Here is a 16,745-nt window from a genome sequence, read left to right as displayed (position 1 = left end):
AATCCAGATTAACAAGGTTCCCGTGTTGTCCAATCTGCCATAATGATATACTGGGCCACATAACTGATGCACCAACGGGAATACATGCATAAGAAATGCAAGTTATCTCGATATAATCACTTCTTCAGAAGCTTATCCCATTCAATATTGTGTCAGGTTGGCAAATTTTCAAAATTGTACCCCATGTTGCTGGCTTTATAAGACTGACGCAGTGTCTGGAAGTTAACCAATCAGAAGTAAGCATGACGCATTAATTTAAGACTGAAACGCAATTTGTTAGTTCCATCTACATCTTCAGTCTTTGGAGGAAGTGTGATACCACATATGTTCACAGCCTGAGCTCTAACGTCTTGTGCACATAGGTATGATTTAATCAATGTTAAAGTAGCATATTTTATATGCCTATTTTTAAGACCACTTGATAAAGAAACCTTGGGTATTATGCTTAGCGTTCTTTATTCCAGCTCTCCCAACGTCATGATTATCGGTAAGCCTTCCCAAAGAATACTTATGTATGTCACACACTAATGGCATTCTGTTTTGTCAGATGGTTGGTTTTCTTTAATGATATCCCTTAGGCATGTATGTTTCAGTTTGACACCAGTCACAGACTACTATGGTTCGCCAATGATAGGATTTGCTTTATTGTGCCAGGTGAAATCAATACTGTGTTCCAACATATAAGCTGGTTTTTAAGGGAAAAGACAATCTGTCAAATGATCAACGAATGATCAACAAATGAACAAATATGCTATTCCGAATGAAGAAAGTGACAGGTTTTCAGTGGCGTTCGTTTCTCCCTGTCTATTGGGTATAATACACAACCGTCATCGATATGATACATGTAAATGTCAGAGAACACCATATGGTGATACTAATTTCATATTCCCAAGTAAACATTAATCAGTTGGAGTGTTTGTCATGATTCATATAATGTAAACTCCATTTTAAATTCATATATCACAAGACAAACCAAAAGTCTCTTTTCATTAAGCAAAAACATTCGAGTTACCAAACGTTTGCCAGTGAATGTTCCAAATGCAAAATATTTACTATTTGAAACCTAAACATGGTAAGAATTAATTGTGTATATACTTCCTACAATATAATGACAATGTTATATATTATTACGAGGGTAATTACAATAACAGTGAATATTTATAGTCACATCTAAAATATTTCAGCCATATTGTGACAAAATCAAGTTATACAGTAATAAAAAAATACAGTTTTATTATAAAACCTGTCGACAAAGGACTGTAAAACACAACTAGGTTATCACAAATCTATATTTCACAACTAGTATGAAACCATAAAAAGATATCACGATAAATAACAATACGTCACAAAACGGGCTATAGATCGCATTAGTCCACCTTACTAGGGACCGTGGGTACTTACGGTACATCTGCTACCTGGACGGTTCTCCAGCAGGATTTACACTATCTCTCTTAGCTGCTAGTGATTAGCATCAAGTTTAGCCCAAATTAAATCAAACAATTATACCACGACTAAAGATGTAGTCGGAGTAAACTTTTTCCGAATGATAATCACAATAACAGCTGGACAAAGTGTTATTTATATCAGAATTCAATCCAGACTTAACTTACCACATGGCTGGCACAAACATATATGTATATGTAGGTATTCCACGACACTTAAAGAAGTTATGTGGCATTATATATAGCAAAGCTAGTGAATGTAAGAACATATACGTGGGGGTTGCTGGAGACTCCTGGCCAGTAAAGTACCTCTAGAATGTGGATGTGGTTCATAACAAATAGCTTTAAGACATCACACTCTGGTAATGGTTCAAATTCAGTTCATAGTGTAAATATTGATAACCGTTTAAAGGGGAAGCTCCTTGCCACTTTGATCCAGAACGTCTCAGACACTCGTTGGTCAGTCAGACAGTTTACACAGTGTTTACCGTTGATGAACATTGACAACTATAAATGTTACATGGTCATACTTTTATTCGAAGTGCATCAGTATACGTGTGCGTATAAACGCAGCTATATATTTTGTAACTTGAGGTAAAAACATGGACTCAAGAAGTATATATATATAAATACCATTCACTACTCCAACATTAGTTTGTAATGTATGGAAAGCATCTTGTATCAACATAAGTTGAATTCGATAAAGAACGTGACTTGTATGTGTGTGCGCCCCAACAACTATGATCTAAGTTGGCAAAAATATCAATGACTACTGTCTCATCTTTTCTTCTTTTTAAAAAAAAAAAAAAAATTATTATTAATTCAGAATAAATATACATCATCTAAGTTTCAGTAGAATATTTTAATTCAACTTATGTTCAATCATCATCGAAGCCATATTTACCTGGTATTATAAACTAACGGACTTCCTTTTCGCGAGACCGATTAGAAAGTCTTCCCACCATCGAGATCGATATCTGTGACCTACATCACCACCGATGTTATCTTGCTCCAGACACTTGCAGTGGCCGTATGCATGGTGGCCGCCAGGGGAATACTCCCACTATAGACCATGTATTATTCATATGTCAACCATGGCGTGGAGAGAGGAATGTAAACCTAGGTGCTAGATTATTGTTATATGCCTATGAATTGATCACAAGCTGGAATTAATCATAAACATGTACAATGGTGTTTGATGTTCATACTCTAAACACTAATTTCAGTTTATATATCATGTGATCTATATTTTTATTTTATCATTGTTTATCTTGTTTCAGATCCCCGTTGACGTACACCAAACATAACAAGACAGTCTCCAAACATGACAGGTATAGTGAAAGGTAAACTGCCGGGCAAAAGAAACATACGCCATATTGGAGAGCTATTTGATAGAATATCATCGTTGTGTTTTGGACTTAAGTTTGCAGTGTTTTCAGCATAGTTACGTTTTGATGACGTTTTTATATTGGTCAAATCCAATTTTCAAGTGTATACTTTCTTTTGCCCGGTAGTTTATTTGATTTTTCTCTTTTTTAATAAACCATGAAATGTGTAATGACGGAAACAAATCACATTAGAAACACCATTAGATCATTATGTTGGTTCATCACTTGGTAATTGAAATGAAAAAGGCACGTGTTATATTATTAGCATCGTTATTTAACTGGACTTTGAAACCTTTGTGTTGGTTGTGTTCTATAATGACAGAAACCATTTCATGACTTACGACAAAAGTTTCCCCAGACCAGTGTGTACAGATAGCCATCAAACCTGGAAGTGACTGAGTGATTGTTGTTTTACGCCTCAATCAATAACTGTAAAACTATATCAGGACGACATGCAAATAATCGAGTCTGACCCAGGTAAACTAGCGGACGATAGCATGAGCAACGATTACACGCCGTCGGGGTACGATGGCACACACTTATCCTGGTCTCATTGTAACCACTCGATCCTCATCATTCGGCACTTACCACGAGTAGGAATGCAAGAGGCATGGTTTATAGGCTATTGTGGTAGTCATCTGGGATCTTCACATACATAATTAATTCTAATAAAATCACAAACAGTTCATTCAACTTATAAGATATGTAAACTGAAGGATGTGGCCAAAACCGTGACCACTGACCCGACTTCAGTTTACAAAGTGTGTCGTGAATCCCAATCGGACACTGAAGAAAAGAATAAGTATGTGAAAATATAAGTTTCCTCCACGTAGCTTGCAAACACGTTGGTCTGAAATACCATGTGTATAATTCGATATATACAATTTTATCAATTTTAACTTCAACATAATAATGATTACCAGTAACGACATGTATGAACTCAGATTTCTTCTAGTGGTGTAACGAAGTAGTTTGGTTTCGACAGACATGGCCACGTGAAGTACATGGTGCCCAATGTTTGTTCCAGACGAATGCCAGGTTTGTCTGCATGCTGCGCGTGACGTCACTACGGCAGAGACAGTTACAACATTTGACATGGAGAAGGCCGTAGTATATGGATCTGGGCGCAGAGTGACCAACTTGAAGACCCGTAGGAGAGAGCTATTGGCGAAATTCTGTAACCATGTCTGTGCTCTAAGAAACTCTGGCGGAGGTATTTTGTTGATTCACTTCCAGGGAAACAACGACACCCAAAGTAGAGATCTGAATGCATTTGATGAGTTGGTCGACTTGAAGCTCAACGCCATGATAGAAGATGACACATTATTTGTAGACAATTATGAAAGAAGCTGGCTTGACGATAATGTTGTAATCCTGAAGGTTAAGTCCTCGCCGTCTTGCTCAACATCAGACTTCAAGACAAAGATCCCCCTGGACAACTGCCTTATTGACCCCTCAGCTAGGAACATCCCGCAGCTGTATAATCTCACGCCTGAAGGCAGGAGCTCTCAGATGCAACCGCAACCGCAGGTCTTCATAGACTGGTCAACGACTTATGTTCCTTTATATGAAAGTCGGAATACTGAATTGAAGAGTTTTGGAATAGGATTTGTTGTGCCAACAGATATTCAACAAAAAGCACTCCTGATCTGGGAAGCACTTAAGTTAAGAGAAAATGTAACAGCTATGACAAAACTTCTTAGTGGTGGTTCATTTTTTTGTGGAATAGAGGAAGAACTGGTAGATACGGGTGACTATAAGGTGAAGAGGTCAAAGGTATGTGGTATGACCCTTGCTGAAGGTGACCTGGAAGTACTTAGACGTATTCTACTGGAAAAGGTGCGAACAGATATGATGTGGACCAACCGAACCAACGAGAGCATTGAGCCCCCAATTGATGCCGTAGATATACTATTCCATAAGGTTAGAGAGGAGACATTCGTGATGGAAGTTGTAATCAAGTTCTTTGATGGTTTGGTATTTTATGATAAAGATGGGCCAGAATGTTATGTAGTTAACAGTGACCTGAAACTGAGACGGGTAGAATTCGCAGAGTGGATACAGCGCGTTAGACCAGAATAAATCGCTCATGGGTATCATAAACCAATGTCTACATTTCACATCATGATGTTTACGTATTACAGAGACTATGTTATAATGATTCAGCATCCTGACAATCAGAGACTTTCTGCAGCAGGGACGTTGTGATTCATTGTTGGCTTGATCATGCATTACTTCCTACATTATGACCGGAGATCCAATGCGTCTAGTGTTATATGGTGTCATTTGTGTGTGTATGCTGGAGACGCGTGGAGGAATGCACTACATGTATATGTGTTCATGAAACTGATGACAGTAGCAGTGATCAACATTTATCGATCATGTAAGAAGACCTAATTTTGTCAGTCTTTAAATAGTATACATTAATGTATAGATTACAGATAGTTTACTGGTCAATGGCGTCGCTTTACACAGTGAAGATTTTTGTCCTTTTGCCCTACAAGGATGCGCCTGTTCTGGGTTCAAATCTCGGATTCGCCCTTATTATTATCTTTGGTCTGTCATCACCACATCCTTTGTCTTCCTCGCACATTAGGGGCTTCGGGGAAGCCTAGTGGTAAAAGATCCGGGTTCGACTCCCGACATGGGTACAATGTGTGAAGCCCATTTCTGGTATCCCTCGACCGTGATATTGCTGGAATATTGCTAAATGCGGCGTCAACATACTCACTCACTCCTCACACATTAACCTGGCACGCCTAGACATAACTGATATAATGTTAAAGCTGTATTAAATCCAGCTCATCCACCAATTCACTCAACCAGAAGGGTCTTTGTCTAAGTAGTAGAATCACCATTGAAAGAAGGAATACTGGTTTGCTAGAGTGTCAGCCTATCATATCTCTGAACACCGGGTCATCCAAAAATATTCTTATCTATTTAAGCCTTCTTGGGGATTTAAACAATACCGTAATAGGATGAAAAACACGATGACGATTCTTTGTTAATCGATCGTCTTAAAGTATATCTTCAGCTCCTACATAACAGATGACGTCAAACGTGACTGCTTCATATCGCGCTTTGGAGGAGGGGCACTAGGCCATGATGTTTGTCGTCCTTTCTACAAGTCCCCAGTATTCCATATCATATCGGGTGATATCTTGGTCGATGAGTGGGTTGATTGTTTGATAGTTGCTCATACATTCAGTCACTGGCTTGCCTGGTACAGATTCCATTATTTAATAAGCAGAATATTGGTGATTGCGTCCTTCTACAACATTCACTCATTTGCTCACTTTGGACACTCGTGTTATGACCATAATATGACGTCATCGTCGCTAAAACAGTATAACAGCTAAAACAGCTATATCAAAGCAGTAACTTATCGTCGAAGGGCGATTGCAAAAATGAATCATTGTCTCACACACACTCGATAATACATCAACCGTGAATACTAACACTCTGGATAGGCAAGTTTAAGAGTAAACGCGTTAGGTACATATATGCTTGACTCAGTGTCTAAAGTAAATTTCCTTTAATTTTCCTATTGCATATATTTTGATTTTAGAAGCACACAATACATGTCTTATATCTTTTTCCTTCCACATTTGAAGTGTTCTGTCTTTTCATTGAGCAGAATATGCTTTATAAAGAACATTTTAATTGTTTTCAAATTCAAATTCAAATTGCCATTACATTTACGCCTCCTTTATACAAAATGAAATGTTTGGTTATCTTAATTCCGAGAGTACAGCAATTTGAAAATGAAATAAAAACAAAACATGTTACTTTTTCCCTTCCTTCCCAACATAATAGCGCCAAACTACACGGGTCTGTATTGATAAACGCCTTACACAAATGACTGGTAAATCTGGAAATCAATATACGCCATATCATTACGATGTATCATTTTCAGTACTCAATAAATGTAAATAACTATACAGCTACTACATCGGACTAACATCTTGTCTCTGAAATGAACATATCGTACAGAAAAAAAACAGTTGTTCAATTATCTTAATAAAAATATAATAAAAGGGAGCCCAGAGACTCTATTCATTTTGATACAGCAGTAATCTAGACTTGCCAAACATTATAGACTTACATGGGCTGTATTTGATATATTTGTATCAGGGTATGTAAGACAGACTACTACTACATATACACTACTGCCTAAAAGTTCATTCCCCTAACACGCGTTGAGAACGCGTGTAACACGCATGTGACACGGGACCGGGTTCCAGTTGAAGTTGACAAATTTATCAAATGAATAGTGAGATAAAACAAAACAGTGAGATGTGAAATTTGAGTTAATGAGCGGCCATTGAGCTGTGCTCACCAGACCGTAAATACAAGGTCGGCCCATCTTAATTAGTGTTCGGTTGCTAGACTTTTATGGCATGAACCATTCCACTAGGGTCCAGTCTAGCCATTGTGGCTAGCCGACAGTAGAACAGTAGTGAATTTAGATGCGAGTTTATTGCTAGGGGAACCCCCGTGTTGGTAAATGTTCGCCATTAATAAAATGATTGTTTGTGGATTGCGAACATATTCATTTGCCCACACGAGTCATTCCATTTGATTGCAAATATAACGTTTTTCGTTCGCCAAATTTATGCTTTAGACAGTACAATTATGATATAGCCGTCACCACTACTAATGTTTCATTATTTCACGTAGGAATATGTCCCATTTCCCCACACCCCACTTTCTGTGTTGTATTTTGAAAGAATAAATAAAAGAAGGTTTTGTGTGGGACACTTTTATACTAATTATAAGAGGATGTTGTAAATGAATATGAACAGCCATGCTGTCTGACAGTTGATAGAATTTGAGATCTTTACAATCACCGGGTGTGACCATGTTGACAGAATCTCGTTAGGGTTTGTGATTTTTACATTTGCCCAATGACCATGGTGAGTATTGCTGGGGATACCAAACGTAACAGTTTATTATTAGAGGTTGTGAGTACCTATGCCACGTAGATAGGATATCTTTAGGATTTTAATCCTTCTTTGAGAGGCATTTAGAAGTTGGAGTACTACGTTAGGAGAAGATTTATGGGTGACTTTAATCCTTTCTTTCTCTGTGGGTAATCCTTTCATGTTGATTGGAGGAAGTCACTCAACCAGGTCATGACAGGTCGTGAGTTTACTCACTAACTACTGTGAGCGTTTTTGACATGATATCTTTTCTTGTATAAACATAGAAACGATGCTCACTCACTCACTGTTAATCTTCTGCAGTTTGCTGGCAAAGTGGGGATAAACCTCAGTGTCAAAGACGATCAAATTTAGTTCGAATCCTTGTTTATATGTGACATCTCCCAAATGGGGACATTTTCATAAACTTGGCAAGTGATGATGAATTTTAATATTAATATTATTATAGTTTATGAAATTGTTAATAAAACTTTAATAAAATTGTGTTTCACTCTCACGAAAAATATATTGTCTGTGAGTAAATTTATATGTCACGTTAATCGGCATTTTTCAGTGATATTGGGACTACATGAAACATGGCTGACTGAGTAGTTCATGATCAATAAGATATGTTTAAATCAGTCAAGTTTGCAACAATAGATGAATAAGTTGATACATTTGGACCGCAGTTACCGATTAACAACTTAAGACATAGAGACAGGGAGGAGATATATAACCAAACCTATGATCCTGTTGAGACAGTTGACAGTTAGAACGTTGGATTAAATGACAGTAACTAATTTGAACATTCCCCAGTTATATCATAAAATACATCATAACTCATAACAGTCCGAGAGACAGCTTCCAGACTTATACTAGTATTGAAGGGACAATAGCTTTTGACAGTTTAAAAGTAAACTCACCTTAAGGTGCTTGGCAAGTCAAAACTTACCTCCCTGTATATGTTTTTTAGGTTTGACAGCAACTATGCTTGTAGATTTCATAGATAGACATGATTGGTTAGCTAGAATGTAAGCGAAAATGTCTTAAAAGTCCACAGTTTGTTTAAAAGTATAAAAAGTGTGTTATAGATCTATCAACGTTTTCTTTTATTGAACATAATATTTGCACTATATTGCTGTAAGCTGTAAATAATCTAGCCTCCCCATGTACGTAACTTACATATATTTATGTATGACCAGAACAGCAAATAAAGTTCTGGTAGATAGGTACTTCGGAGATTTAACGTGCGCTTTCCGACTTTAGCCTATCTCGCACACGGGGAAGCACTTATACTATTAGGGTAAAAAAGCGTAATGATTAAATAAAGAAGTGCAAACACACACACCCCCCCCCCCCCCCCCCCCCCCCCACCCCCCCACCCCCCCCCAAAAAAAATTAAGTTTAGTCCTTGTAGTAGTCTCTTGGTCAGCTTCTCATCCTGGGGGTCGGGATTCTGGTAGAGACTCTTGGCAAGGAGGGCGGCGGTATTGGCGACGAAGTGGTTTGAGGTCGGTACGCCACTACTCTGGAAGAAGTGGTACAAGTCTGTGTAGTTTGTGATGTCTTACTCGATGTCCTGTCCCCCCTTCTTGTGCACCATGACGAAAGGGACTCCTTGTTTGGCGTAGAGATATTCTTTTGGGGTGTTGATCTGGTCAACCTTGAGATCCGGCCGGGGCTTGTAGTGGTTGATCGGAATGTCTGATTTTTCCACTAGTAAATAAAGTTCTTTGGTATGACCTCTTTTATCCCTGCTGACGTTATCCTAATGTTCAATTTCAGTCTGCCTCACCAAGCGTAAGAAAGCATTGTACATGATAAACCACACTGATGCACTTTTCTCTATATATATTTGTAGATATGAAGCATTCTAGTTAATTGTTGATACACTGGGCAGACAGAATTGTGTTTATTTCCAGGCCATCCTGATCGTCGTTTACTACTATAAGATGTATGGTTGGAGGCAAGATCAAAGGCGCCGCACAGCATTTATTAGATAACAGACGGGGTCGTCCGTTTCGCTTTGAACAACCACCCAACCTGTCTGTAGGAGTTATATAATCGGTGCGCAAATAACTGTGTCAAGTCCACTGCCGGGCTGATGCGGTGTCAGTGTCAGCGATGAACATGAATGCCCAAATCATAGACCTGTAGCACTCACAAGTTGCTTAGCCAAAATATTTGAAAAGTGTATATTCAATTCTCTGATAACAGCAAATATAACCTTAGAAAAAGATTCAACATACAAACAATCAAATGTAGAACACAGACCTATGCTTATTATCATTTCTTCTGGATATGATCAACCTGCGGAACCCTCTATCCGATGAAGTAACTAATGCTCGCTCATTAAAAGAAATCAAATCCTCAATTAATCGTTCTGATGCAATTATTAATAATTTTGACTTCAAATATTTTCATAGATCATGCCAAATTGTCCACTGTCGCCTTAGGCTCGGCTGCAGTGACTTAAACGCTGATAAGTTTAGACGACATGTATCAGACATACCAGACTGCACTTGTGGATATCACCTTGAAGATGCAATTCACTTTTTCTATAACTGTTAAAAAATACGATAATATCAGAAACACTGTGTATTTCTACACACATGGGTATGGTCTAAACATGATATTACATGGCAGTAGTTAAGCAGTTCTACAAACATGACTCTTCTTAAATCAGTTCATGACATCATTGTCAAAAGCAAAAGGTTTGAGTAGCTTAATTTTATGCATGTAGTAAAGGAAAACTGCATTACCTTATTTCACAGACACCACTTGCTTCAGTGTACTGGCTTCGTGTATTTCATTTGTGCATTTTGTATGTTTATGTTCATCACTCTCTTATATATATATATCCAGCTGTTGTTAAGTTGTTACCTGGAGAGGTATTACATAAGCAAGTTTTGCTTGTTTACCGATCCAGATTTCTTTTGAAATAAAAATACGTTTAAGCCAACACAGCTAACCCTAAAACACATGATTGTAAACTATTCAAAAAGGAGCACTAATCTCTGGCTTCTTCTCGGGTGTCGAACTCAAACTCAAACTCATTTATTCTTAGAATAACATGACATACAATTATCTACAATTTTTATTATGTACAATTTAACAAAAATAATAAAAATAGGATACGTGGATACTAATACAATTTACCAATTGTATTGTACACATTGTCAAGGAATTTAGATAGGCCTTTTAGATTTCTTACACTGTTAGTGGTCATAATTTTCTTAAATGTTTGGAAACTTAAGATATTGCTTATTTAAGAGTTCATATCGCCGTTGGTGTAAAGCTTCACATCGGAATGAATAATGCAATTCATCTCCCACAGCGATAGAATCACAGAGTGGACACTGGCTGTCTTCCCTGGGAATGTTCAGCCATCGACCAGTTTCAACTGGTAATCCTTGGTTAGAAAGTTCTGAATTTTAGTATTGGGAGAAATATTGATTTTAAGAGCAGTAGATATTTCGCAAATGAAGGTTGATTCTTCAGGTAATACGACCTTTGGATTTACGCTTGGGCTTACTAGCTGCCGTGAGTCAATTTGCTCGTTAACGCAACCGAGCGTGACAAGAGACTGGGCTACCAGTCTGCAAGGACAGCTAAATAAACTTACGCATTTTTGAAAACTGATTGGTTACCCGTGATCTATGAAGATTTCAACAAAGGGCGCATGGTAATTAATATCTTCAGCCTAAACAAACAGACAAATAACGGCGAAAGCTCATCGGATGTCGATATTTGGAAATACCCCTGATTGTTAGAGTTTGATAATAAAAAAAGTATCGCTGAGTGAAAGCATTTGCGGATTTCGGATTGCGTGGATGATACAATTACTACTCCCTTGTTGTCATCCACATTTTCTGGTATAACCCTACACTTCTGTATTTGTCGTAATTCACATGCTGCTCAGTTAATGAATTTATATTATGTATACTCAGTTGTAGCACCACTCAGATTACCGGATAAAGGTTCAAATTTGGTCTTTCTTGTACCTGGGGTAATTATTTAATCTAAATCCAGGTTTGAAGTGAGGTGGAATGTGAATTATGCACGTGGCAGCCCAGCAAGAGATGTATGATCAGTTGATTTACTTTTTTTGTAAATCAACTGATCATTCCCAGACATCAAAGGATCAACAGGAAATACGTTGATTGATTAATTACTGTTATCTTGCACAGTGGATATGTCAAAAGTAAGTGTTTACATGTGAAGGTAGGGTTACTAAACCTAGGGAATACACTCATATCATGGCGTGAACTACAGATGTAAAAACAACATACTTTGTTCAAAGGGTAACCGATAATACACTGACTGGTTGTTCATTGTTATCTAACTCAATGTATGTTTTTAAGAACCGTGGACATTATAAAAATAGTTGTCACGTGGGCTTTCTCAGCTAACTTGGCACCTATGTGAAACAATTGAAACAAACTAAGTGATCAGTTAAGAAACAGACACGGGTTATAATATTCGATACATTTAAATAACGTTTAAAAACGATATATTTAAATATTTTAATATATTTCATATATATTCCAAATATTGTTTCCAAATAATTATTATTAAAGTATTTGATTCTCACATAGGCATTTGACATCGAATAAGTATTTTTGTACAGCTGCAGACGCAATGGATATTGTTCCTTTATGTTGATATTCCCGGATACATTATAACTTTGGTAGGTTGTAATAATGATATTTGCATTTTGTTTTCATTCATTCGCTGCAGCTTTGAACAGAATCATTCTTGTTCCTTTCCGTTTGGTTGGGAAGTTTTTCGATGCGCGATAGACGTTGTTTTCACAAGTATTTTCTTTTGTAAGCGTGTATATGTTACAGTCAATGTGTAAAATATGATTCACTCAGGCAATTTATTAAATATCTAAATATTTCAGTCATTTTACAAATTGACTGAATAATCCATTCATTTATTTAACCGACTGACTAAAAATGATAAAGACGACCAAAAGAGCTTAAACACATCACAATATATTAATCATGCTAAGAAAAGAAGCCAAACAATACAGAACTGTACTTGGTGATGATATTAAACATAAAAAAATATTTGGAATTCGTTATCATATTAATAAAGATGGACATATTTTTCAGTTAATTTGTAAAATAAACTGAATATTTAGGCGTTTAATACATTTCCTTAGTGAAATCTGTTTACATTTTGAATGTAAACATATACACACGGTAAAATAAGCAATGTGCAGATGAAATATTTTCTTTGTGTTGCAAGTCAAAATAGTGTACACGAAGATCGCACAATTACCAAGCAAGTGACTTATCAAAACTGCATCACCATTACCGATGCTCCCCACAAATATACCTACATTTCAAAAACTGTATTTCATTTTTGTTGATCAGTGTGACCATATGTCCTTCTACTTTCAATAAAAATGCGCTTACGAATGGCGAGCACAGGTCGCGAACAAGTCTAGATTTCTGCTATATCATCCGGGTACTCACTGAGAAAATACAGTAATGCACAGGTAATAACTACTCCCGCGGAATTGCTTTAGATCAGTGCTCTTTTGTACGTTGAAATACTATATACTGTGAATGCCAAAATGATGTATCAAGGATCAAGTAGAAGATACATTTACCGTTGCACTGGGAGTTTATTCAACAGACCGTGAAAATAACACTGCTGTATCTTATTATTTATTTTAGATGACGCAGTCAAAGCTCACTTCTCCTGGCGGCCATTATCGAACGGCCAGCTAAAACACAACCCCGCGCTTACGTCTACAGGTCTCTTCCTGTAGTACGGTAATTAGTATTCTCTCCCTCAAGTGTATCCTCAATGATATAACCCACCCTCATTAATTACATGCTGCTCTTTTCCAGCCTCACGGCTATGGAGCTGTGATAAAGAGTCCAAGTCATCACAAAGTAATTAGGGTCCAATAAAAACAATGCGCCGCCAAACCTCATACATATTATCACTGAAAGTCGTACTACAGACGGTTAATGTCAAATCACAATAAAAGCATTCCAATTGCAATAACATGTTCCAGGACCATGTATTCTCTAAACACCATCGGATTTAGAAGCAATGGTCGTATAAAACAAAACACATCTATTTGATCACAACAGTATTCATGTTATTCCCACAAAATCACATAAAGAAAGGAGACATTAGGAAATACATGTGCATTATCATTTTTCGTCAGGATAACAAAATTTTCTCTCCTTGTTACCACCTCCAGGTTCAGCTTAAGACGGGTCCTCCTTTGGTCAAAAGTTTGTTCCCCCTCTAATGAGTGTGTCACGCGTTGCACACGAGTGGCGGACGGGGTGCACACCCGTGTGCAACGCGTTGCACACGGGTATCACACGCGTGACCAACCCGATGCACACTGGTTGCGTAACGCGTTGCCCATGCGTGTAAGGGGAATGAACTTCTAGGCAGTAGTGTACTGTTATCTGTTCCAGACACCACGAGGATGGGAGAAGAGTCCACTGTGACTTGCCTGCGAGGCTGCTACAGTTTCGGACCGGCCATCAAACACTCCGGGGAGTCCTTCATGGAAATTCTAGACTACTTCAAATCCCTCCAAGAAGAAGGTAACAATATTGCCTCATTTGAAGTGTATGTCCCTTGCAGAAAGGACTTATCCTTAACTACAGGCTTGCTATCATGTTACTTACAATCGTATTATTGTTGAACGTAGTATTTTCAGTCACAGTTTGGACCCACGAAGATCCGGGGTAGAATAGGCCTTCAGCAACCCATGCTTGCCGTAAAGGGGACGAGGCTTGTCCTAAGAGACGACTAACGGGATCGGATGGTCAGGCTCGCTGACTTGGTTTGATGCATGTCATCGATCTCAATTACGTGGATCGATGCTCATGATGTCAATCACTGGATTGTCTGGTCCAGACTCGATTATTTTGCAGACCGCCGTCATATAGCTGGAATATTGCTGGAACAAACAAACAGTAACAGTTTGCCCCTGCTATTATTTTGAGGTGTTTCACATGAGTTCGCGTTACATGTACATACACTTGTGACTTATCTCGTATAAGAACAAGACCTTTGCTATATTTCGACTACACTAAACGTTTTACACATGGTTCCGTTTTCTGCTTCAGAAAAGGGGATCAACTTCACCTTGTTTCCCCCTTCATTTGAACAAGAGCTTCAGGAGAACCAGCTCCACATCACCGACACTGTCAGGCAATACCTTGTAGCAAACAAAGGAGGGGTTGCGTTCTTTCACAAATCTCTTTCCAACCTCGTGGCTCTGAAGACGCCGACTGACGTCATCTGTGACGTCATCATTCTCACTCCCACTGACGTCCCGTACCTGTTGACCATCACGAAGGACAAGAAAGCGTCCCGGTCGTACAACCAAGCCATGGCTAAACTTGTTCTACGCAATCTAAGGCTCTTTGTTAGCGTGGACTTCACTCTAGCGTTTGGAGTAGTTGGTCTGGAGAGCAATATTGTAGATTTGAAACTGTTCTCCGAACAGCTGAAGCTTGTTAAGTCAGCCTCCACGGCGTTCGCTCTGAAAACATACAAGATCATGACTAATTCCAAGTATGAGAGCCTTGTGCGCGGATTGGTTGCCATGTTTGCCATTGCCAAAGCACCGACTGAAAACGGTTTCCATGGCAACAATTGCAAACATAATTCCAAAGTCATCTGGTTAATGCAGAAAGATGCCTTTAAAACTATGTTTGCAGTTGGATAAATCGCGGGAACGAAATTCTGACTACAGCTTCTAAAATATGTTGTATATCTCGCTCAAGTGTTATGACAGTTTAAACGTAAATATAAACCTTCCAGATAGTAATTACGGAGTTACACGGTTAAATGTTTTGGAGTGAATGACCGTCCAATCTAAACCAAATGGGTGGTAATTTGACTGTACGTATCACACAGCAAGTAAGTTTCCAAGTATGAAACGTAAAATCTACATTATTTAGTTAACGTTATCAATGAATGAAACATCACTACGAAATATACAAAATGGTTGACGGAAAATGGTTCACTCTATGTAGTTACTTCTACAGCCAAACGCGAGGAGGTCAATGATACGGTTACATATTTTCGGTAGGATAACAGTCACTTCGCCTTGATGATATGGCCTAATTATGTCCGAAACATATGTCTTTGAGATCAACAGACATTCCCCTGAAGTGACAATAACGTAATTTGATTGGACAGTCATGCAGGCTCTCAAAACATTTTCAGCCTGACCAGGAAGTGAGACAACTGACACATATAATGTCATGTTACTTGTATCTTTGTTCTAATACTTGGTATTAACATTTATAGTTCATGATCTCCTGCTTGTTTTAGGAGTTTATAATATTATGGTACATGTTATCTTTGTCCCGACAGTATTGATCTGACAAGAAAGGTTCTCACACTACCTCCCATAATTTACTGTTGTAACTGCTTCTGCCAGACTGCGCGTGATATTTGTTCCATGTTTGTATTGAAATAATCCGCTGAATAAATAGTTCGTCTGGTCACAAAGACCTGTTTTTGAATAATGTGGGAATGGGTAGGCAAGTTAGCACTAGTATGACGGTGCTAAACGCATTTCCAAGGGTAAGAGTTTTTATAGACATTAGGATGCACGGGTGGCCCAGTCTTCTAAGGCGCCGCTTTGCTGAGTTACGTCCCTTGGGTACGCCAGAAACCAGTTCGCCCTGATTATGTTTTTAGTCTTGTCAGCACCATACACGTGCACGTGGGTTTCACCAAAGTTGTTAAACGATGAAGACCTGCATCACTTCAGGTTTTTCTCCCACATCAAGCTGACTGGAATACGGTTCAAAGCGGCGTTAACCCAACTCACTGAATCACCTTCATACATATATACCATTGCCTACTGTGAGTGTGTATATATATAGCACACGAGGAAACGCCTTGCCTCGTAGTCTTTGTGTTCTGGTATTGGGTAGTTCACGACAATGTGAATGTGTATTCATTACAGTAAGTAGGACTACGCCCTC

General features: G+C 38.3%; 1 protein-coding gene across 1 annotated transcript; it reads left to right on the top strand.

The window, feature by feature from the left end:
- The first annotated feature begins 310 nt into the window (after positions 1-310).
- LOC139470919 (uncharacterized) lies at positions 311-16,207 on the top strand. Its single transcript, XM_071253245.1, has 4 exons — positions 311-362; positions 2,723-2,773; positions 14,208-14,339; positions 14,868-16,207. The coding sequence occupies exons 2-4, from the start codon at positions 2,767-2,769 to the stop codon at positions 15,470-15,472; spliced, it is 744 nt and encodes a 247-aa protein (XP_071109346.1). The 5' UTR covers positions 311-362; positions 2,723-2,766; the 3' UTR covers positions 15,473-16,207.
- The last annotated feature ends 538 nt before the right edge of the window (positions 16,208-16,745 follow it).

This window comes from Haliotis cracherodii, unplaced genomic scaffold (assembly GCF_022045235.1).
Source record: "Haliotis cracherodii isolate W230 unplaced genomic scaffold, xgHalCrac1.p SCAF_21, whole genome shotgun sequence".
NCBI lineage: Eukaryota > Metazoa > Mollusca > Gastropoda > Lepetellida > Haliotidae > Haliotis > Haliotis cracherodii.
Note: the sequence above shows the minus strand (reverse complement) of the source record. Positions and strands in the feature narration are given on the sequence as shown.